This window comes from Sceloporus occidentalis, unplaced genomic scaffold (genome assembly GCF_023333645.1).
Source record: "Sceloporus occidentalis isolate IW3139 unplaced genomic scaffold, rSceOcc1.0.p SCAF_74, whole genome shotgun sequence".
Lineage (NCBI taxonomy): Eukaryota > Metazoa > Chordata > Lepidosauria > Squamata > Phrynosomatidae > Sceloporus > Sceloporus occidentalis.
This window is the reverse complement of record NW_028317054.1, coordinates 438,910-464,344: the sequence shown is the minus strand read 5'-3', so window position 1 is coordinate 464,344 and position 25,435 is coordinate 438,910. Positions and strand designations below refer to the sequence as shown.

Below are 25,435 nucleotides of genomic sequence, written 5' to 3'. Positions count from 1 at the left end.
GAACAATCTTTTAGAAGAGCCACTTGTCTTGGATGCAAGGATCCCTGGATCCGTCCTGGGCTGTCCGTGCACGTTCTTGCAAACACCGCAGGTGAGGCTTCAAAGTTTCTGGTTGCGGCCGTGGCTTTTTATAGCCGTTGGGGGGGACTTTCCAGAATCTTCCAGGGGCGTCATGGTGTCTATCTCTAGGTGGCTTCTGTTCTGTGACCCCGGTTGGCCCTCTATTCTATGATGCTGGCCGGGTACCTTGACCAAAGGTCCTTCGCCATGTTGTTCTTATGTGCTTGTGAGTTTCTTTCTCTCTTCGGCACAGTGATCTGTAGGCGTTGACGTCTGACGCCTAAATTACAAGTTATATAACTATACTTAGTCCGGGCCCAGAAGTCATATAATTAAAATGCATTACAATATACTGTCTACATGTACTATATATAGTATATATATATATATATATATATATATATATATATATATATACATACATATATATACACAATCTCTGTTTCTGCAAGAGAAAAAAATGTATCCGCAATCCCATTTCACAGATATAATACTGTATGTTGAAGTGTTCTTTGCAACAAGGATTATTGCAATCCAAGGGAAGCTTTCTGGGGATTATCTGAATTATCATGAAATGAAAACAAGAAGTAGGTTTTTTTTCCCTGCTTCCAGGGAGTGACGTAAGAAATGTAATGTCAGCTGGAAGGAGAGGATTGGACATGTGTAGATAAATGTACAAATACTTCCTGTTTCTCCCAATGTCAGAGAAACGAAACTGAAAACAGAAAGCTGAGCCTCCCAGCCTTCTGGATAAAATGCATTGTGCTGGGCAGAGCATACAATTCACAGAGCCTGCACAGGACAACGCGTAGAACGCTAGCTTTTAGAGTAGCGCATTGTTTCTCTGGATCACTGACAGCAACATTGTATGAGATTGTAACAATGACTGAGAACAGCAATGAAGAAGTGAACCTTTATATGATAAGGGTCTTCAGAACTCGACTTATCAGGACCATTCAAGTCATACCGGTTTTAGATCATTTGACTTTTCTGGATATTGAGATCAAAAGCAGAGTGAAAACTGTAGCTGAAAACCAAGGGAACCCGGAGGCAGCGAGATTGCTTCTGGATCTCATAGAGAACAGTCGTCGGGCACTGGGTTGGTTTGAAGAATTTGTCAGAGCTCTTAAGGAGACTGAGTGCACTCAAGCTGCATTGTACTTGGTACCAGAAGAACTTCCAACTCCCTCGTTGGAGGCCAAAAATGATGAGTGTGAACAACTCATTCAAATCCTGTGCCCAGAGCTAGTTAGAGGTATGCTACCAGATGAAACATGTCTCAAATGCCATCAGAAAGAAATATGCAGTGATGAAGACATGGACGTGGTGAGTCTACATTAGAAGAAGATGTCCTACACATAAATGTAGAATGTATTCGGCGCTATATTTGGAATGAAGACATGTATGTATTGCATCTATACATTACATATATATATATATATATATATGTATATATATGTATATATATATCATAATGGTATGGTAGGGGAATAGTTAGATAATAATAGTGTATTAATAATAATAGTAAGCATTATTAAACAATTGCTTTTCCCGCAGAGTCCTTGTAGTGCTGCTGCCACCACTGCAAAGGATTCTGGGTAAGAACATGTTAACAAGGCAACAATCACCTTTTCCCCCTCTAAATCCACTTGATACATGGATTTCTTTTTAGAGTAAATGTCCGCTGTACTACAGACTTCGAAAAAAGCTCAGGGAAGAGGTACATGCATGGTGTTGCATGGTGGATTTAGATGAGTGTTTAATAATGCTTACTATGCTTACTATTATCCTTAGTGGAGGGGTTTTCCATCACTTTTTTCCTGCCTTACCCATTATGATTTATATGAACCCTGGAGTCCTGCCCCATTTTATTTTATTTTTTAAAAGCCAGTATCATAACCTCATGCTGATGGGTCCCATGAAGGACAAAACAGTGTGGTGATCTGGCTATGGAACCACTTCTCTGGGCTTTGTTTAAAGTCCTTGAAAAGGACCATTTGGCCAATCTTGTCTGCCCGTTTTTACAGATTAAAGACTTAAACCTTAATCGGTCCTTGGTTTCACTTTAGATTTGAGGTATCACCTCTGCTGGGAGGCTGTTCCACTTATCTGCAACCCTCTCAGTAAAACAAAACATCCTTGCGTTGCATCTAAGCCTCTGACCTTCCAGCTTTGTGACTTGATTATGACCTTTCATTCTATTATTTCTCCTCCAGTGAAATTAACGTCCTATCTGTTATTTTGAAGGATCTTTTCTTTATTGCAGATTAAATCTATACGTACACAACGAGGAGATATTGCAGCAAGCAGAGAACTTCTTAACAGAATAACCAAAAAGAAAAACTGGTTTTCCATATTTGTGGAAGTGCTACGTGAATTGGATTGCAATGAACTTGCCAATAACTTAACCGGAGGCGAATCTATAGAAAGTATAGGTAGTAAAATGTATATTTTAAAAAATATTTTTTAAGGCTATATTCTATTATCCGCGGCTAATTAAATAGTAATATAATATTATATTATATTATACATATTTAGAGCACTGCCTTTCCAACAATATTTTCCTTTATAGTAGATAGCAGTGGGACGGTGAATAGATCATCTGAGGACAAAGATTCCAAAGAATCCAAAGTTGAAGAAGAGAACCTGGTGTTGGAAGCGGTGACAATAAATCATGAGAACCAGGACGAAGGAAGTCAAAACAGCGAGCTCGAAACATCAAATGCAGAAAGCTCTTCTGAATTGGGTAAAGCGAGTTTTCCAAATCATTCTGTTTAGCAGCATTTATCCCGCGCTCCTTATCTTGCCTTGCATGCCCTCACCAGCAAACTGTTCACTCTTAGTTTGGATAGGGTGTTTGTTTGTTTTTTGGGGGTTTTTTTTAATGTATTTAATTCGATAACCTTTCATTTACAAATATTAAACTCCAAAGCCAGAGAATAATAATTCAATCAAATATAACACATGGACGGACAATATTCACATTAATTGCATTCACCCTACCACACAAAAAAAACAGCCAACAAGATACCAAAACAATAAAAAATAAAAAGTTGTATTATTTCTATTACAGAAATATTCCGTCCAAGGGGACCACAACAAATTACTTTTTTTGAGAGTGTTATTCAACCTCGCTTAACCCAGTTTAATTGCATATTGATACCAAAATACTTTTCCAAGTTAGATCTTTGTTTAGTTAAGTGTTTATTCTTGTCCTGGTATCTTAAGAAAATGAACAAGAACCCTTTGTATGACTTTCCCTTAAAAGTTAAGCATATTTTATCAAGTGGCCGGGCAAAGCAGAGACGCAGTACAGGGTATTGCCCACTAGGTGGTGAAAGTGTCACAATCACTGAGGTCAGCAACGAAATACTGAAGGTCTATTGTATTTTAGTTAAAACTTTGAAACCAGATTCACTGTGCTTTCAGTTTGAATTTAAAGTCAAACCTGTAAATACAGTCACCATATTTAATTTGAAATAGAAACATACAAGGAACCTTTTTTTTAACCATTCTTTCATTTTCTAGACCAGATATTGTGTCAAACAGTCTAATGTATTTTAATTAATATGTATATTCGCATGCAAGCATCTTGCAGGAAAAGTTATACACAATACAATGTACAGACACAACAAAATATAAACATCTCGGTTCTTTTTATAAATGTATTGCTTCCCATGTGAACTTGAATTAATAATATATACTACACTCACTCAATTTTTATTTTACAAATTATTTTCTATATGTTCCATTTCTGATTTAGATTCAAGTGCTATGGAGCTGAGTTCTGATAGATCGTTTGAAAATGGTGACACAACCACCGAATCAGGTACAAATGTCGTGAATCAATGGAATCAAGTGTAAAAATATAAATTGCATCCATAAATTATATCCCTTTATGATGTTTAATTTAATTTATAACTAGATTATGAATCTGTGCCTTCCATGACAGATCTGTGAAGTTTATATGTTGGGTGTTTGGGCTAATGTAGGCTAACATGGGAATAGAACAAGTATAGGTGGATTTGTCACATGTGAGCTTTTGAATAATTGTGTTGTTTGACACCTTGAGTAGCTGTGTTCCCCCAAGTAGTTGTGCTCCAATGTAGTGTGCCTCCAAGTAGTTGTGCCCCCAAGATTGTATTGCCTGGTCTGTCACCAGTACTAGAACCAGTGCTTCCATGAACCACCAGGAGGGGGCCTCCTTTCTTTTTTTGGATTAAAATATCCCAGCAATGCAGAAATCATATAGTCTTTGCCCACTAGAGCGCAGTCTTAGTTCTGTAATTGCATTTAGAATTCAGCGAACCCAAGTAGAATTTTAACCCATGTTATTTTTACAGTTTTTTTTGGAGGTCTTTGAACAGGTTTACAAGCGAAAGATTTTAATTTCCTTCCCCAATAGTACAGATTTTGAGCATGATCATGTAACCACCGTGACATATATATATATATAACTGATCATGATATATCCATTTTGTATCTTATACATTTGTTTAAAATATTAGTGTTTTAATACGGATAGTAGTTTTGATAGAATTCTCACATACAAAGGCCTTTTTTTCACTTCAGTTACGGAACCTTCCACGAACTTGGGTAGCTATAAATCACCCATAATCAATCTGATTCAGGTACAGAGGGTGATGTTTTGCGAGCAGGGCTCTCTCCAACTAATGTATCGGTTTGTCTTAGTCTGTCTTGTCTTGTCATACCCCTTGAATATATGTATTGTATTAAGTGCTGCGTAAATTGTTGGCGCTATATAAATAAAAGATAATAATAATAATGTTGTTACTTAATACTCTGCCCACGTAGTTGCCCCATTTTGCTTTTTTTTTTTTTTCTGCAAAGAAAGCGCTCCTTACTAGAGGGTTTTTAATGGAGGTCCATCGGGACGTTATTCAGGCCATCAGCTAGCACAGAAGTCATAATGTTTGTTTGTTATAACCAGATCAGAATTATTGGTAAGAAGTTACCTTTACTGCCTCCTCTTTGTAGTCCAGGCAATACAAAGGGGCATTCCCAGGTGATGTAGTGAGAAATGGTCTAGCGGTATACATTTACAAACATAGAATCAGTATTACGTCCGCCATGCATGATTAGATTCCCTCAATGTATTAGCCTCTATCACTTAGGCTAGGAGCTTGCTCTACTTCGATGACCCACATTCTATGTTCTTTGTTCTCTACAGTTAATTAGGGCGCTTGATTAAGGTCCTGGGATATGACATCATACGATGCACATGATTGAAAATGAGGGTTGGCAAAGGAGAGTTTTAAAGTGGCCAAGGGAACAGAGAAATAGATGTATGCACTATTCCTGTGCCATTGTATGCCATCGTTGTGTGTTCCCGAGTGTCATAGTTTGATATTTTCTCAGAACAATGCCAGACAGATTTCTTTTCCTTGAAAGTTTTGGACGGTGTCATCACGGTTGGGTCTGATTACACCATCCATGCAGTAGCAGGAACATGTTGTTCTAGTAAAACAGTTGCAACAGACAAATCCAAAACAGATTGTATACTTTTTTGAAATTGGGGAGAAAAGGGAATTCATCTGTTTTTATACTTTTTTGCAACTCTTACAGGAAGTGCCTGCTGTGTAAATATTTTGATTTAAAAACATGTCTAAGTTTTCAGATGACTTAGAATATCATGTGGTTTCAACACTGCTGACAGAATATACCGTAATTTACAGTACCAAGTCATATGATGTATATCACTAGCCTATATAATTACTTTTAGAACGTAAGCCTACGAATGGGACCATCGTAAGCCCAGCATTCTTGCCAGGAACAATGTATAAAAGTGCCATAAGACTAGATTGTAAGCTCGCTCTTGTTGTATGTGTATGTGTAACGTATGTGTTAAACACCCCATATTTAAATTGTACAGAGCTGGCAAATATGTTAGAGTTTAAAAATAAACAATAACAACAATATAAATAGTGGTAATTGTTGTAAAACAATTATGGACCTGTTGCGAACTGGGAACCCCAAGAACCACACAAGTCCAGGACTGTTTTATTTAAAATATTTTAGAGGCCACATAATTACTGTGCTAATATAGAAACCCAGCACCTCCCTAATGTCAGTAAAAGTAATATTAAATGAAAATGTATGTATGTGATGGAATTTAAGTAATAAAAAAAAAATATATATATATATAAATAATAATTTAAATAAATAAATATATTAATATAAATATATTATATTTATTATATTTATTATATTATAAATATAATAAACACCTTATATTTATGTAGGACAAAAAGAAAAATAATTGCTCAGAATTGCCTTATCCATATCGAAAGGGTTACTTGTGGACCGTATGTATTATCATCAGTGGATTGTATTGCTATATGATGACTCATGTTTCACGCAGGAAAAACAATGTAGATGTGACGGTCTGACCCAATCATCTCTAAAAATGTTGAGTTCTTTGGAAGATAATGTCAACGCACACTTAAGAATGACAGATTTAGTGTAGGAGAAAGGCATTTCACCATCAGATCAGTTCTGATTCTTCCGACCTTGTCACTTTTTAGCAAAGTTAGATCGTAATGTTAGTGGACAGCTATCTTGTCAAGACTATCATTTCCAGAATGCGTGGCAAGAACATATACTTTTGTTTCTTCAATATTCCAAGATTGCTTGTATTTTCATTCAATGAAATATTTCATTCAGTTTATAATATTTAAAAATCTTATCATTTACCAAAAGTAAGTTACTTTTCTTATATGTGATCTATCTATCTATCTAAATATCTATCTATCTATCTATCTATCTATCTATCTATCTATCTATCTATCTATCTATCCATCTATCCATCAGCCTATATAAGTTATGTCCTCTTACCTATCTCTGCATTTAAATATATAGGAAAAGTGTGAGACCGCACATCCATATGTCTATCAAACAGATTATTTTATTTTCTCGTATAAACAATGCAGATGATGACATGCCCTCGGATAGATCTTCACTGGTTCCTGAAATCACCTTACGAGGTTATCAGATGGAAGTAGCAAAACCAGCTTTGGAGGGAAAGAATATTATTATCTGCCTCCCAACCGGAAGTGGAAAAACTAGAGTGGCAGTTTACATTACCCAGCAGCATCTGGAGAAGAGGAGCAACCAATGCCTCCTGGCAAAAGTTATTGTGCTGGTCAACAAGGTATCCACCAAGCGAAGGCAAAATGTCGTTTTTTAAGTGTAAAAAAACACCAGACCAATGTTTCTTTCTTTTTTTTCTTGTCATCAGAGACGGCATGGTATTCATGGCTAATAACTGAGTACAACACTAAAGTGGAATAGATCACTTGTCATTAATATTACTAGTATTTGCATATATTGAGCAAACATTTTTATTATTAGAGGCGATAGGAGGCTTGTACTTATGGTTTGAACTGCCTACAAATTTGAATAGCCCAGATATCAAGCCATACACTCCTTTCATATGTATTGATGCATAGATCAGGGATAGGAAAGTTTCTGAAATAATATATATTTTTTTATTTATTTTGTTTTTAGGTGCCTTTAGTAGAGCAACATTTCCAAAAAGAGTTTGAACCTCACTTGAAAAATCGTTATCGTGTCATTAAAATAAGTGGAGATTCGTCATTGAAAATTTCACTTAAGCATGTAGTTAACGAAAATGATGTAATTATATGTACCGCTAAGATTTTGGAAAATTCACTAATTCAAGCGAAGGAAGATAAAGAAGAGGGTGTTAAGCTCTCAGGTATGTTTTAGTTGTTAAATGTTTTTTGAAGAGGGCTTCTTTGACAATATCTTTCTTTAAAATGGGAAAAAAAGCTTCCATGGACTAGTCAAAAAGTCAATTAGCTTAGGTTCCATTGGTCTGCAGGCTCCCAAACCCTCTCCTTTCATTATTTATAGTAATAAGTATCCCCGAGTGTGTGCCCATGGTTTTTTTCTGGCAATGTCTTCCTTGTTCGCATGTCTATGTTTATGGTGACCAGAAGGAGGTCCAGCCGGTGATCAGGCTCCCATTACAAGTTAAAAGGGATATCACCAATTTCCCCAACCGGCCCATTAATTCTATGGAGGGCAGTGCAGAGTCCTTCATAGTTTCCTTCTGCGTTTCACTTAAAGTATATTACTGGGATATATCCCAACTCAGTAGTAAGGAGAGCGGAGCAGCAGGTGGGCCCAGCTATAGGTAAGGCCTAGAACATCGCCGAGCCACTAATGGTAAATATTCCACTAGGAATTACTAAGGAAAGGTCCTTACTTATGCCATTCAAGACCATATCCTTCTGAGTGCCCTTTCAGAAGCGACTGGGCACTCAAAAATGGTAGGTCCTACCAGCCGCCCAGGGGACACACAGCCCTGAGGGACGTTTACTACTAGATGGAGGTGTGAAGTTCCGAAGGCCAGTTTTGTAGACTTCATGAAATTGATGACAAACATCCATGGCTTCATAATGAAGATTAACTGCAAGGAATATGCCAAGAGAACACTTAGCATTATTGCTTAACCCTACTATTTTTTTTATCTAGTAGCAGTTGTTTTAACACATCTTAAGGGTGAGTAGGGCAAAATAATATCTGCTGGGTATTTATTAATCCTGGGTTACTGATGAATTGCACATAAGTAGGTTCATTTGGCAGAATTGTTTTGGTTGCCTTAAAGCAATGTGCAAAAATATTATTTTACTCTATATAACACTGTTTCTGTTAAAATTACAGACTTTTCTCTTATTATCATTGATGAATGCCACCACACTCAGAAAGGTGACGTTTACAATAATATTATGATACGGTACATAAAACAGAAAAAAAGGAATATAATGAAGAAAAAGACAGGGTTACCACAGGTTGAACTTCCTCAGATCCTCGGACTCACTGCTTCACCAGGAGTCGGCGCAGCCAATAACAATAAAAAAGCTGAAGAGCATATTCTAAGGGTAATATGCCTATTTTAAGCACATGTTTATCTATCATTTAAAATATTATTATTCAAGGACAAAAAAAAATCAATAGCAATGAAACGTATATGCAAAGGACATTTGTTATGTAAGGTATTTGTAAATGTCTTTCTACTCTATATATGAAATATTTTTTCCATAAAAAAATGTAAAAAAAAACTGGGGTATGATGCCAATTTGACACAATCACCAGAGGATCAGATAGCAAGAAACAGGCAAGAAAAATATAGATAATTATTTCTATCGAGATAGAAGGGAATGAATTGTCAAAATTATGTATTAGGCTTAACAAAAAGCCTTGATAATGGTTATTATTAAACATATTTAATGTACATTTATGTATTTTTCAAAAATAGTTTACTATACTTGATATATACATATTTTGTTTTTATTTTTGCTATATTTAATTACTCTCCCACTATACTGTATATTTGTTATATTGACGGCGTAAGGTGTGTTTTATTGCAATTGCTTCCTCTTTTGATACTTTGGCACTGTTTTACTTGAAGTGATGGCACTTTAACTTTTAGACCTAAAAAATATCTTTTGTCAATAGATATGTGCAAACCTTGATGCACACAATATCATGACTGTTCAGGAACATGCCACACAGCTCCAGAATCAAGTGAAGGAACCATGCAAGAAAATTGAGATTGCAGAAGACAAAAAGAAGGTATGTCCAAACAGTAGATTAAAGTCTCAACAGAATAAACAAAACTCATCATCCTGCTTAGTAGTAGAAATGTAACTAACACAGATATAGAATTTATAGCAAGATCCATAACCACTGACCGCCAACATCTAACACTTTAGCTAATGATGACTACAGCATCTTGTGAGTCGTAGTCTACTCTGAGCTCCAGACATTGACTGGTCTTTGGTTCTAGATCTATGGTTACCGATGAAGCTGTATTTTTTAGTGGGGGCATAATCCTTATGTCTCCTTTATAAAACAGGCTAAATTTAGACAACGAATGAAAAAAAAAGTGTAAAAACTAAAAGTTAAGGCGATCTGGTGTGTTTTAGTCTATTCCAGATATGGATGATATAATCTCAAAAGAGTGGTAACCTTTGAGGGTTTAGGGTCTGCGTAACGTAGAGTAAATTATTTTCTCATGTTTATACCACTAGTAAGCAACAGATACGCCTAAAAAGAATATCAGAAATTTCAACTTTTTTTTTTTAACATTTATACTGTTTTCTGCCAATTATAACTAATTTAATAAAAGATAGAAAGTAGGTAAGCACCTGACCTTATGGATTAAAACTAGTAACTATGTCATGCAGTGTTAGCAATCAGAGGAACTTTTTTGCTTAGAGTAATGGTTATGGGGGTAACAAATGTTTTTTTGTTTATATTTTTTAATTTATATTTTATTTTCTAATTCTTATCTATGTAATTAACCATGTCAACTGCTAACCATGTACATATACGACTAATTTACAGAACCCATTTGGTGATAGGCTCAAAGCAATTATGGAGGAGATACAAAGCTATGGCACTTTATCCACAACCTCTGCATTTGGAACTCAGTCTTATGAACAGTGGATAGTCCAAAAAAAAAGAACAGGTACATGTATACACTGCACTAGACAATAAATAATAGCCCCAAACTGTTCCAAGTCCAAGGTATCTTTACTAAGTGGGGATTTACAAAAGGCTCACTCAGATTTTGCTCAGTTCTAGGTAAGCAAAATAGCATTAAAAGCTTATTATAGATGGCGTCTTTTTGGGAAAATTGTGTCCCATCAGTCTCTTGGGCCCCATTAATAGACAAGCTGTATACTCTGAATTGCAGCATGAAACGTTTCCCCATACGTGTGTGTATTCATTTCAGCTGCTAAAGAAGAAAATCGTAAGGAACATGTTTGTGCGGAGCATCTGAGGAAATACAACGATGCCCTGGGCATTAATGACACAATCAGAATGACTGATGCCCTTAATCATCTGAAAAAGTTTTACGCGGAAGAGAAAAAGAAAAAGCTTATTCTAAGTGAAGAAAATGGTAATGGACTGATTGAAAATATAGACGAAACAGACAAATTTCTCATCGACTTATTTGACAGTAAGTGATATTTTATTCCTAATGAGGGTTCTTAATTGCCTGGTTTTCACTAAGTCACAGTTTTTTGTTTTGTATTTGTTTAAATGGCAAGTGCATAGCTGAGGTCTTTTTTTTAAACAATCCATGTTCATGGATAACGATTAAAAAACTTGCGTAGTTCTAAATATATTTTAAAACATAAGGTGTGATGTGCATGGTGTGAGGACAGTAGACGCCCTTAGACATATGCAAATGGTTTCTGATCATTCAAACGATTCAGACAATTTTTTCAGTTTGTTTTTGGCCCATTCGTTTCCGGGGGCCACATTCACTCTTACTCACTCACACTCGCTCTCATGCTCTCTAAATGTTCCCCTACCTTCTTCCGACCACTTCCGCTTCTGCATCTTCTTGTTCATCTTCTATCTTCTAACATCTTGCCTTTCATCTTCTCTCCTTTATCTTTTATAGTCTCTCTTCTATCTTCACAGACACAGCCTGGCGCAAATCCTCCAAACGAGGGGAGAGGACGTCACCAAAAGCGTCGCGATTTGGGCGGAAATCCACCTTAGGGCAAAATGATGGTGCTTCCGTTGCCCCCCCCTTAATCCTCCAACGAAAGCACCACCATTTTCCCATAAAGTGAACTTCCACCCAAATTGTGGCGTTTTCAGTGATGTCATTTTCCCCATTTAGAGCATTGAGGTAAAGGACATCAAAGAAAGCGCTGCGAATCCTCGCACTGGCATCCTCTACCCCAATTGGAGGATTGAGGGAGAGTATGTCAGCAAAAGCACCGCTATTTTGGTGGAAATTCACCTTAGGACAAAATTGTGGCGCTCTTGGTGACATTCTGTCCCTCGATTGGAAGATCGGGATGAAGCTGGTACCGAAAGCCCCACCATTTTGGTGGAAGTTCACGCAAGGTTATGTCCGCATAGATGCGGATGAAGATAGAAGATGAAAATCATAAGGTAGAAAAGAGAAGATGAAGAACAAGAACATGCAAAAGAGGAAGTGGTCGACGGAGAAGGTATGGAAAGAGAATGGGAGAGTGAACGAGAGTGTGAGAGAGTCAGAGTGTGAGTGAAAGGGCCTGAGAATTTCGGAAGAAAATTTTGAGCTTTTTGCTTGGTTTTTGCCTGCTTTGTGGGGGGGGAGGGTCTGGCCTTTTTTTCATGGCTTCCTACAAATGGAATTGGAGCTCTAAAAACCAAGAAACGATAGTGGATTAATCATGAAGGTCTAACACCACACTCCTATAATTTATGTAACAAGCTTTCACATCTTGTCCAAACAGAGCATAAGAAAGAACTGAAAACTCTGGCTGGAAGACAAGATTATGAAAATGAAAAGCTGATCTCCCTCAGAAAATCCATCATGGAAGAATTCACTCGGAACAGTAAAGCTAGAGGGATCATCTTCACCAAGACTCGACAAAGTGCTGTTTCACTGTACGAATGGATCAAAGGGAATGAAAAGTTTGAAGAAGTTGGTATACGTCCTCAATACCTCATCGGTGCTGGCCACAACAGTGATTTCAAACCCATGACTCAGGTATTGTACGATTATGGTTATCTTAGAAATCTAGACAGTCCAGTTGACTAACAAAATTAGAGCATCACAAATATTGTGGTGGGAAAACAACAGATATAAATGATTTAAAGGTCCCGAAAAGCTCTACAAAATGGACTATTTTTCACATGATGTCATTTTGTACCCTCACTCTTTTTTTACTGCTACCAAGACAACAAAAATTACAATGCAAAACTTACTGATGCAACAATCCATAAATATTTGACAGGTGTAACCTCTTACAGAAAGTAAAATTGTGTATTTTTTTTCAGAATGAGCAAAAGAAAGTGATTCATAAGTTTAGCACTGGTGAAGTGAACCTGCTAATTGCAACTAGTGTGGCCGAGGAAGGACTGGATATTAAAGAGTGCAATGTTGTCATTCAATATGGCCTTGTCACCAATGAGATTTCCATGTTACAGGTACATGAATAGCTATCTTGGTGGATTTGTGGTGTATTTTAGTTGTGTGCAATAAATAAGAGAACAGCAACCTTGTAGTAAAGGGAAAGCTGTTAATCATACTGGTATGGTTGGCATTTGAATAAAGTGGAATATTTTAGCAATACCTTTTATAATGCCCATTTAATTTAGTTTTTTAGAACATTCACAAAGTGGTAGGTCAGGAGTCCTCAACAGCTAACCGATGTGCTCCAGATTTTTATTTTATTATTTTTTATTGATTGATTTATAATATCATATCATCACATCATATCCCACAGTACTCTACCATGAGTAAACAGGACATAACAAATATGACATATCATACCATTTCCACTTACAGAAACAAAAGGTAAGGAGGGCTCTGTTCAAATGAGCTTACAATCTAGAAGCTCTTTTTAACCCTAAATAATATATGATGGAGTCAAATAAATAATTGCAATTGTTTTTATCAACTGAACAGATCTGCTTAAATCTTATTAAATTAATGGGGCTTATTGTGCATTTTGGAAGGACTGAACTTCATGGACTTTGTATCTTTCTGAAACCCAAGTAACTGTGTAGGTTACACGCAGTGTGATATTTCTCACTACTAGTACACAGGGGCAATCTAACTCACCCTAAAGTGAAATAAGATGTAGTCCAGCCTGACAGTAGATGAATAAAGTACTTGTTGTGTGTGGGTAGGAGTGGGAGGAAATTTTGCCCCCAGCCTCTGTGCTCCATAAACAAAGTAGACATCTAGGTTAGTGCACAGCCAACATTGTAGGGCAACCAGACCCTATGAAGAACAATCTACTGTACCACCTGGGATAACTCATGGATATTGTTTTTTTTTTTTTGATTGGTAGGCCCGTGGTCGAGCCAGAGCTGATGATAGCAGCTATGTGTTAGTTGGATCTAGTTCATCCTTAGTTGCTGAACATGACAGTGTTAATCAAATAAGGGAAAGGATGATGCACAAAGCCATCAAGAAAGTCCAAGACATGGACCGAAGTCTCTACTTATATAAGGTACGTTTTTTCCCCCATCTTTAAAAAAAAATGGCTTTCTTCGTTAACAAAACGTATTTCCAGAAAAAAATGAGTCTTGTGGAATAAGTAATCTGGAAGTTCGAAAATATAACAGTTATTGTAATCAATAGCGTGCCAACCACATATATCAATGTGGTCATAGATGGACAACCCCATATACCATGTGTGTAGGCAGGAAAGTATGTTCTAACCCCTGCTGCTCAAAGGATTAACGCACATGTCACAGCATACACGGGACTATGATTTGATAAGAGACATAAACTGAATTAAAGAATGATAGTGTAACGTTGTTTTTTAATGTTCTTCCAGATCCAGGAGTTTCAAAGTCAAAACATAGTTGAGAAAAGTGTAAAAAATATCAAAGCCACACGCAAGAAGTGTCAAGGAAATCCATCCATGGTCACATTTCAATGCAAGGGTTGCTTCAAACTGGTCTGCTGCGGAAGTGATGTTCGTGTTATAGAAAATATGCATCATGTAAATACAGAAGAAAACTTCAAGTAAGTGTTTCGGGTCCAGCATATGATCTTCCTCCCATATTGGGATGTTTTTCAGGACACAAATAATTTTCACATATTTCTCATGGCGGGAAACCAATTTCTCGCATACCGCAGGGAGCAAATATATCTCTGGAATAATAATACATAGGAAATCTAAATGTTTGCTCATGATTTTTTAAGAATATAGAGGCCAGGTTAATAGATTGGCCAAACACATGACTAAAACGTTTGCTTAAATATTGCACAGTGCTACGGAATATGATGACGCTATATAAAACAATAAATAATGATATTGTATAATTGCATGCAAGTAATTAATTTGTGTTAATGTTTTATATATTTCAGAGCACTCTTCAGTAAAATAGAAAAGGGAGGGAATTTTGCAGAGTACCAGACAAACGGAGACATTATTTGCAAGTATTGTGGAAAAGTAAGTTTGGCAACCAATTACCATTGTTTCTTACAATAATAGGAACACAAGTGTCACTTATAACATAAGTAGGTGCTTATTTACTTAACTATTGATTAAAATACTCTAATAGGGGTTGCTGATTACTCATGAGGACTCATGCACCTTGAGAACATTCGTGTTCTACATGTCTAAAAACTTTGCTAAAATTTTTTTTTATAAATGCTCTCCTTGTCACAGCACCCACACCAGAAGCAAACACAGACAGAAGCAAGGTCCGTACACAGGACAGGTAGTGAGGAGAGCCAGGTTTGGTACACACATCAGGTCAGCAAACTACAGAATCGCTAGGCAGAGATTAGTTAAACAGGCCAGGAGTTAAACACAGCTTTAGGATACAGAATAATATAATAATAAGCATCATAGGAACACACTAGGATGCCTCTATATATCAGTTCCGGGTCTTTAAATCTGACGCCGAGTCTCGCCATGTCCCTTGAGCCCACCATGTCCCCCTAATGTGCGTCACAGACTCTCTGACAGTACAGCCGGAAGCCTAATGTGATCACGCAGAAGATGGCTGTTGGGTAGGCACTCGCTGCACAGAGACCTCGCTCATGGACATCACTGGAGACTTAACAACTAAACTTTGGGGAAAGCTGCATGTTTCCTGCATGTTATGCTTCTTGCTCACATTCTCAATCTTTTATGCTTTGACCTCAGAGGTTTCTAGAATTTAGGTGACCCTAACGAATATTGTTCCCATGGTGTGGTTTTATTAATGTTAATTGTTTATCTTAAGTGAAAAATTATCAAAATGTGAAAATTCTTAATACCACTGTATCCATTCTCCTTGTTATTTGTTTCAGAAATTCTTACCTATACCTAAATGTTTCTATTCTTATGTTTTATTTTCTAAGACATGGGGTCCAATGATGGTCTACAAAGGACTTGATGTACCTTGCCTGAGAATAACAAACTTTCTGGTCAAAGTTAAAGACCAAAAATTGTCTCTTGATAAAAATCTAAACCGTTGGAGTGATTTGCCCATCGCGTTTCCAGCTTTCAAATATGCAGAACCAGAATTTTCCAGCGATGAAGATGATGATTAGGTCAATGGAAAAAGAGCAGGATCCTCTTTGAAGAATACATTTCTCGTTATTATCCATACAAATCATATGAATAATATATATGGAGGTTTCCAAAAGCTCCTGATGATCCTCTGTTGTATGTTACATATTTGCATACTTGACTGTTTTCCCCTGAAGAAGCTCACCCAAGTGCATGAGAAATGCATAAGAACTACTTATTACACTTGGTTCCAGGAAGATTCCATCCAAGCGTCACTTTCGTTTTTGAAAATGAATATACATCGTTGCATCCATAACTTGTATAGTTTTAATGACTGTGTGCTAAGCTTCCGTAACATAGAGGTTTGGACATAGATGTGATCATCCTGTAGACCCAAAAATGTATTTATGTAATACTTTTACACAATAGACTAAAATGATGATGATGTGTAAGGTCTTACTTTCACAATTCCATTTGATGTATTGCCAGTTTAAAGAATAAACTGCTGAATATTAGACATAGTATAACATGCAAAGGATATCATATACACTACACAGGGCTATACAGTGTGTGTGTGGGGGGGGGGAACGCAAATCAAATATAAAGGACAGGTGTTTATGGGCCCTGGGAATTAGATCCTTAGAGTCAAGGTCAAACCTTGAGAATGAAGCACATAAGAACTAAGGCAGCAACATAGTATCTCCACAATAGAAGCTATCAGTGTGCCAAAGTCCAAGGACCTTGTGTATTCTGAAAGTTTTTGCAGTGAGACATCCATGAATATTTATGCGGCACCTAAGGAATACAATGACCTATGAATTCTTTCTAAGTATGGCCTAGAACTATGCAGTTGGCATTTTCTTTGTGGAGTATACTGTTTTTGCATTATTTACATAATCCATCTTATATTGGATTTATAATATATGTGTTTATAATGTTAATGAAAATGGAAAGAGGTCATTATATAGAGGCAGTAATTCTAATTAAAGAAAGGTAAGTGTAATAGATGCCAGTGATTGGTGCTATGCTCATAACATCTCATGAATACATATACCAGGTGGGTGTGCTGTGCATACAAATCATAGGGAAACCAAACCAAAAGCATCCATTCAGGGTTTAACTGCTACATCAAACCCTAGTTATCCTAGACACACTGGCCACCATATGTGGAATTGCACCTAAAACCCACCATAAAGAGAAAAGCAAAACACCACAACGTAACTTTTTAACCCCTTCACGACCTTTGCCGGTTCAGGACCGTCATGACAAGAAGGTCACTAAATGACCTTTGACGGTCCTGAACCGTCAAAAAATTAAATAAGCTTAGAAAGTGATCAACGATCACTTTCTTCGCTTAAACGGCGTTACTGTAATGCCTCGATGTCGAGGCATTCAGTAACGCCGAGATCGGCATCGGGGGCCATGTCTGGCCCCTCCCCGAGGCGTCAACAGTATGGCGGCGGACGCCCGTTTTAAAAGCGTTTAGGCGGCGTTTAGGAGGCGGTCACAGCCACAGCTGCCGGTGATCTTCGCCATCAGCAAGATGGCGGCGGCCCGGGAAAAAAAACAATAAAGAAGAAAGAGTTCGCTAGACGGTCTCCTGACCCTCTAGAGAACTCTGGCTCCACTTGCAGGTTGAATACAGGTACTGCATTCAACCAAGCAAGTCAATGGAACCCAGCTTTCTAATCACTATGTGATTAGCAAAATATTCAAAAAAAAAATAAAAAAAATAAAAAATGGAAAAAAAAATAAAAAAAAAATGTGCTAACATTTAAAAATAATTATGCAGTGATGTCACTTGATGAACCATCCAGTACCAGCAAAATGTGTAAAAAAAATATAAAAAAAGTATTAAAAAAATAAAATAAAATAAAAAAATTAAGTTTATTATTTTGAGCAAGTGCTAAAATTTCTCAAAAATCTCAACAAAGAGTTAAAATAAAAGCACTTCAAATACCCAAGGGGTGTCTAATATATAAAAAAAAATGGCTGACGGGGTAAATTGGAGTGGCCGAGCTCAAAGATAGGGTATAGGTACAGACTGACCAAAATGCAGAAAAAAAGCGCACTTCCCAAATGTGGCATTTTAAATCTCAAACAACCCGACAAACCCATGCATGTCGGGTATCACTGCACTCAGGAGATGTTCCTGAACACACATTGGGGTGTTGTTTGACAGTGACATATACCAGAACCTGTATATCTATAACTAAAGTACAATTTGTGTGAAAAAAATAAAAAAAAATTACTATTACAAAGTTTGACAAAGTGTCGTTCTATAATTGGTGCATGGAAAGGGTTAAAATAACAGCATTTGGAATACCCTGGGGTGTCTAGTTTTCAAAAATATAGGGTTTGAATGGGTTAAATTGAGTTAACCCGCTTCAAAGATATTCCAAAGAGGAGATGGAGGCAGAATGACCAAATGACCACCTAGATTACGCATGCCCCAAAAGTAGCCTTTTACCAGCCAAACAATCTGACAAACCCATGCATGTGGGGTATCGCTGTACTTAGGAGATGTTCCTGAACACATATTGGGGGGTTGTTTGACAGTGACATATACCAGGACCTTTATATCTATAACTAAAGTACAATTTGTGTGAAAAAAAAAATAAAAAAAATTACTATTACAAAGTTTGACAAAGTGTAGTTCTATAATTGGTGCATGGAAAGGGTTAAAATAACCGCATTTGGAATACCCTGGGGTGTCTAGTTTTCAAAAATATATGGTTTAAATGGGTTAAATTGAGTTAACCGGCTTCAAAGATATTCCAAAGAGGAGATGGAGGCAGACTGACCAGATTTGTTAAAAAAGATTTGGAAATCATAAAACGCTGCTTGTACTTATTGCCCTATAACTTACAAAAAAAACAGCAAAAAAACATAAAAACATTGGGTATTTCTAAACTCAGGACAAGTAGTAGAATCTATTTAGCTAGTTTTTTTACTTGCTTTTTTAGGTGAGTAAAAGATTTTTCAAATAAAAGTCATAAAATGTGTTTTCACCATGTTTTTTTTTTTTAAACAATATATAACTTATGTGGGTACACTAAATGGGTGAGGAGAAAATTACAGCTGAACACAAGCACCACAAAAGTGTCAAAACAGCCTCGGTCCCACAGGGTACAAAACGAAAAATGAGCCCGGTCCTTAAGGGGTTAAGTAACCTTTACGAGCCATATGATCCTGTAGGCTACTCATCTACAGCTGTGACAAAGAGTGCCAGTCCATCTGATGCCATAATTTGCCTTCAGAAAAACCTCCTCGAATGCTTCTGGACAAGCACCCGGATCACAAATTGGATAAGAACTAGCAAGGGGAACACTGTTGTTGTGACTGTACAAAATGGGACAAACAAAACAAAGAAAAGACCCTCCAGAACATGACTGGACCTTTCAACCAAAACCCTTAACAGTGGAGGGCAAGGAGGAAGGCTTGAGCTGCACTGGTCTTCATGAATGGAAAGTAGTAAACCACCTGTCACACCTTCCTTTAATTCCCAGCCTGTAACAATGCTCTACCAAAGTGGATGATGGTAATTTAGGGACAACAGCAATGTCCCTCTTATATATTTGATACTGTATGTATTTTCCAGGCAGTTGTGTTTGTTTTGCTAAAAAACAATCAGAGAAATACATTTTAAATATATATGTGCCATAGTTATTGGCTCTGTTTTAGTTAATACTGTGTGCTAGGAGAACACCTCTGAGTCTCTATAATGCCAGATGAGGTTGGAGAATACACGGCAAGGGATCTGAGACTCTTTCTCCATACAGAATCTCACCAGATCCTTTAAATTCAAAGGTTGATGCTGGTGGACTCTCCTCTTCAATTCATCCCACAAGCTTCCTATGAGGCTCAAGTCAGCGGACTGGAATGGCCATGGTAAAACCTTGATTTTGTCGTCAGTAAACCATTTTTGTTGATTTTGATGTATGTTTTGGATCATTGCCCTGTTGAAAGATCCAACCACAGCCCATTTGAAGCTTTCTGGCAGAGGTAGTCAGGTGTTCATTTAATATCTGTTGATATTTGATAGAGTCCATTTGCCATGTATCCTGACAAAATGCCCATGTCCTCTGGCAGAAAAACATAATTTTTTTCCCTAAGTGTTCTTTTTTTTTTGCGAAACATACAAAACTGCCTGGAAAATACATACCGTAATATATAGGAGCCCCCTGGTCCAATATAGAAGACGGGCATGGCTGTTGGCCCTAAATTACTATAATAATAATAATAATAATATATATATATATATACATGGACCGATGTATCAAAATGGAAGTAAAGACAAGTGGCTAAAAACCACAGTTCTTCTTTAGTAGGGAAAGACCCACAACTCTTGTCCTTTTTGTTATAGCAATGGAATGACCCCAGCCAGAATGTGTTAATATAATGCTGCTATTGCAAGACTTTGTAGTACAATATTTTTGTATAAAATGAATCACAGCAAAAAAAAAAAGTTACAGCTTATGCACACTTTGACATTTTTAAGGTATTTGTGTATATTTTAAGACTACTGAATTATCAATTCATTTTGCTGATTGCAAAGAAATTGAGGTACGGTTTGGCAAGACTTCAGTTCTTTCCTGTTATATTTAAAATAACTTTTTTTTAACATCTGCACATTTTGTATTCCGTTATGGTTGAGTCATTAAAGGGAAGGCTGTTGTAAGCGAAGTTTACTTATATTTTCATTGGAAACAGAGGTTTTGCAACAATCTGGAGCCACCCACCGTTCGCCTCAAAGCCAAAAACACCCATTAAATCTGTTTTCAATTTCTCTTAAAATCGGAATAACTTAACTTACGTCTTAAACGTCGAAGCAGCAACTTTAAGGCATTGGCTAAAACTTGAAGCTCCAAACAGCTTCCTCAACTTTTGAATTTTCCATCAACAAAGAAACCGCTTTTCCCTTTTTTCTTTGCAAAATGAAGGTTAGTAAATTATTTCAGTTTTCTATAAAACAAATCAACTGATTTATTTTAAAAACAGCATGTTCTCTTATGTTTCATATACTTTGTTAGATAAAGATTTTCTTTACATAGAACTAGCATTTATCTATAACCGACTTTAATTTATTTGGCAGACTCCGGTAAAAATTTTAATTGGTACTACAGCCGTGACTGTTCTTACCCTTCTAGTGGTCAGTATTTATTTCCTGACATCAAGTAAGTAAAAACATTACAAACAATATATTTTTGTTATTTTAGCAGTGATACATTTTTTGATAAGAAAGCATTAAAAGCATACAGTTTGTATTAATGTTGCAGAGTTAAGGTTTGGAAATATAGAATTATTTACGTATATATTTAGAAATGTCAAAATAAAGTGTTTAGGTCTGATAAAAATTAAATATTCTTTTTTTCTTGATAAAAAAATCTTTCTTACTAGTAAAAAAAAATAAAAAAGATTGTCACGGTCCTCCTTATATAAAGCTTTCTCACTGCATAAGTATGCCGTCTGGCAGACACCCAAAACACATTGCAACCTTATGTTGAATATAAAGGAGAACTTGACTTAAATGAAGAAAAAGAGTATCTTGGAAGGTTTGCGATGAAGATGTTGAACTACAGCTTGTGCAAACTGGATTGTACGAAAATGTTAAAAAGGGTTACATTGTGTTCGGCCCACCCTATTATGACATCATTATTTTGAACGATATGTAAATTAAGTTCTTTATTGACAATGAATTCATGTGCTTTTGTTTTACACTTTTTACCTCATTTACATATATAGAGTTGAAATTGGCCAACTTGCACACTGAGGTCATGCCAATAATTGTTCAATTCGATCAGCCTCTTCTTACCGTTTGTTTGATTAAAATGTATTAAATTGTTATATTATCTGTGTATTCATTTGTGTGTTATATTTCCCATCTATTTATGTATACACAAGATACCTTTCTCTTTATGCTTATCTAAAGAGTGCAGGCTGGGTTTTACATTCCCAGTGCCCTTAAGTGAAAAAACTGGGCCAGTCCTTCATCAAACAGCACCCCTATTTTGAAGAAAAGGCCCTGGACTGTCTGGGAAGGGGAATATGACTGCTGGCCTAGGCTGAAAAGCTAAAGGCATGCCAGTAGTTGATGATTGGAGATTGGATGAGAAGGCGCATCAATGTTGTCAAGCAAAGGTATTTCACTTTTAACCCCTTAAGGACCATGGGCAGTCCCTAAACCCATTGAAAACAATGCATTTTGAGCCCGTACATGTACAGGCTTTGTCATTAAGGGGTTAAAAAAAGGAAAGATGGGGAAGCTGCAGAGCTGGGCTGATGGCTGACTCCTTGCAACTGGAGTTTGTTTAGCAAAAAATGGTAGTGCCTCCTTGCTGGCTTTGGTAGGAAGGGCGCAGTCATCATCCAGAGAAGAGTCTCTGTTGCCAAGACTGACTGTGGTCATTGCGTTCCCAGTGCAGCAGTCAGTTGTTTAAAGAAAGGGATGTTGGCAGGACCTAGTCAGGGCAGTGAGAAGGATACAGGCAGGATTAAGGACTCCAGTGAGTGTGCAAAAGATGCTGTCGTGGCTCAGGCGGTACAGTAACAGTTGTGACGTAAGGTCTATCTCTTAGGCATGCAGTTCAGGTGGAAATGATTTTATAATATGTGCTTGCTGATGGGTTGCTGCAACTCGTGCTATTACTTCAAGGTTTTTTGAACCTATTTGGAGTGGGGGTGGCTCAAAGGTCATCTCTATTCTTGCTGCTGCACTACCAGGATGACTTTCTTTTCATCCATGGGGGCTTGGAGTTCCACTAGCTCAGGGAAAGACTGAGGGCCCTCCGGACTGCTCTTTCATTTCTAGGTATTGATATTGACTCAGAGTTAATTGTTTTTAGGGAAGATTGAGACTACTGCTAGGGCGTGTGTGTGATTCTTATTTGACCTTCCTTCCAGGGTCATGCCTAGCATTGCAGGTACCTTTCTCTTGCCATGGTGGTATTAGGTCCCCTTCCCATTACATCAGGGTTACTTCAGTGGTCCTCAGATAAGTTCAAGGTAGTTCCCTTTGGCTGGTGTGGATCTTGGGGTACTCGTACATTTATTCGGCAGCCTGGTGTGCTGAGTCCAGGGTGTTTGGAAGAAATGTGGGGTTTTCGTTTGACAAGGTTCAGGTGGGCCTGGTAGGTTTGCGTGGGCTTTGGTAGGAGCATTTATATGCAGAGTGTTGTGCTCTGGCCAGGTAAACTGTCTTTGATGTGTGAAAGCATGGCTAACACTAACATTGCAATTAACACACCTCCCATATCCACATATGCTTTTAGTACATGAATAATCATGTACTATATCCCTGTTTTTTTCTTAGTTCCTGAGAAAAAAATCTTCCTAAATGTAGCTTTTGTCTGTCATTAGACTAAAAGTAACTAATTTACCCTTTATTGGTAGTTAGCCTCTTTTGAAACTGATTCTGAGTAATTGGCTGTAGGAAGCCCTTTGATTATTCTGTTTGAATGAAAGAATGTGGCATCCTGGAAGATATTTTCTACTTTCTACTGACCTCCACATCTAGAAAGCTAATCGTAGTTGGATGACTTCTAAGAGTGAAAGATCTGCTCGATATGTAGTTGTCAAGATGATTTTGAACAAAAATAGGATGTGGCTGGAACTTTCATAAGAGAAAGAATATACCAGAGAGAGAGAGAGAATACATGAGATCGGCTGAAGAGCTGTATTCCTAGAAAAGCCTAGTTGAAAACTATTTCATTAACCCCTTAAAGACAATACATGTACGGGCTCAAAATGCATTGTTTATAATGGGTTTAGGGACTGCCCATTGTCCTTAAGGGGTTAAACCAATCCCCAGTGGAGAATGTAATCACATTAAATGTACTTGAAATGCTGACCCTTGTATTTTATCTTGAAATAAAGTATGTTTGAAAATAGCATGGCGGAATAAGGCAACAGTACACTTATGGTGAACATGCCAGTTTGTCAATGGATTTTTGATGTCTAGGTTGTAGAAATAAGAAAAACACCTTTATATAATGGAAATCGTTTCTTTAATGGTTGTTTTAATAACCATGTGGTTTGCCTTTTCTTTGGCAGATGTAATGTAAAATGGTTGATAACCCCTGATAAGTTAGTTTTCAGAGATAAGCTTTCTTCTTTTTCCATTGTACTGAAGTAGGAAAACACCATGCATTAGGAATCTGAAATGCTCTTTATCTATCTTCCTGGATCAGCTCCATATGATGCAACATACTTCTTTTCCAAAGTGGGCATTAGTTACAGTACGTTACACACGTCGGCTCGACTGTTGACATTGGTCAGTGTTTGCAGTAATGCAGAAGGAAGCTGTCAGGCAGATTAAGTGTGTAAGTGTGAATTCAAAATCAGCAAATAAATATCCATTTCAAAGCAAATATTTACTTTGGTGACACATGCTTAATACATTTGAAAAAGCTCGTTAGGAAAAAAGTTGGACATCATCTTTACTTTGACCAACGAAAAACATCCGCATGCATCAATAACATAAAAGAGATAAAACTGAGTGTGAAATACATTGTAGTTCATATATGTTTGTGTCTATAAAACAGAACATGTTCCATATGCAGTTGGTTCCTTTGCGGTTTACAATGATAGTATACATCTTCAGTCACCCAGATGGCCAGTGCCTTTATTTTACATAGATAACATGCAGCACTACCATATTTTTTTTTTATAAAAGCATCTAATATGATCATCTTATGATGATCAGCAGATGGGTCTTTTCATCACCTTTGCTGATGGACAGTGACTGGAAGAAAAGAGCAATCTGGAGCATTTAATTAATTGTCATTAATGGGAAATTTGAATGAACGCCAGATACAAAGTTGTTTCCTTTGGTGTTAGTGCGATATGGGACCTGGTAATAAAGCCTTGATACTGTAAATTATTTTTGCTAGAAATGTTGTGGAACTTAAAGGCAAATGCATATGTTGGTATATTCAAATAAGATGTTTCTATGGGATTTGTAACAAGTTTTCAAAAAATGATAATTTGTAGAGATTAAAAACATATTGCCAGCATCTTTTTGCAAGATACATCACAACTTATTAAAGACACATTTACACTCTAATTATTTTATTTCTGTAGGTTATAATATTCCTATCAATAGAACAGTATAGTCAGCATGTTCTATGCTGGAGTTTGCTTTCGATGTGATCCCACTTGCAAAAAATGAGAGAAGCTGGGTAAAATGCCTCCTCTTTGATAGCGTGGTCCTCATGCTTACCCACAGATTAATGCAAGGGCATCCAGCAGGCACAGGGTTTACCACCATTAACTTGGAGACAAGCCAAGCCACATGGTCTAACAGTAGAAGGACCGATTCTGGAGTGAAGACTTGATTCATACTATGTGAACAC

At 37.0% G+C, this 25,435-nt stretch overlaps 2 protein-coding genes across 2 annotated transcripts in view; both read left to right on the top strand.

The window, feature by feature from the left end:
* Positions 1 to 1,377: 1,377 nt before the first annotated feature.
* Positions 1,378 to 16,123, top strand: LOC149285909 (interferon-induced helicase C domain-containing protein 1-like). Its single transcript, XM_089494646.1, has 16 exons — positions 1,378 to 1,386; positions 2,327 to 2,495; positions 2,633 to 2,806; positions 3,824 to 3,920; positions 6,940 to 7,231; positions 7,588 to 7,798; positions 8,770 to 8,987; positions 9,565 to 9,681; positions 10,456 to 10,579; positions 10,847 to 11,074; positions 12,354 to 12,610; positions 12,901 to 13,050; positions 13,920 to 14,081; positions 14,412 to 14,602; positions 14,948 to 15,032; positions 15,932 to 16,123. Exons 1-16 carry the CDS (start codon positions 1,378 to 1,380, stop codon positions 16,121 to 16,123), a joined length of 2,676 nt encoding a protein of 891 aa, XP_089350772.1.
* Positions 16,124 to 21,019: 4,896 nt separating this feature from the next.
* LOC149285908 (prolyl endopeptidase FAP-like) overlaps positions 21,020 to 25,435 on the top strand; it is a 28,627-nt gene continuing 24,211 nt past the window's right edge. Inside the window, exons 1-2 of the mRNA XM_089494645.1 lie at positions 21,020 to 21,025; positions 21,178 to 21,263. Of these exons, the coding sequence (XP_089350771.1) occupies positions 21,020 to 21,025; positions 21,178 to 21,263 (92 nt within the window). The remainder of the gene's footprint in view (positions 21,026 to 21,177; positions 21,264 to 25,435) is intronic.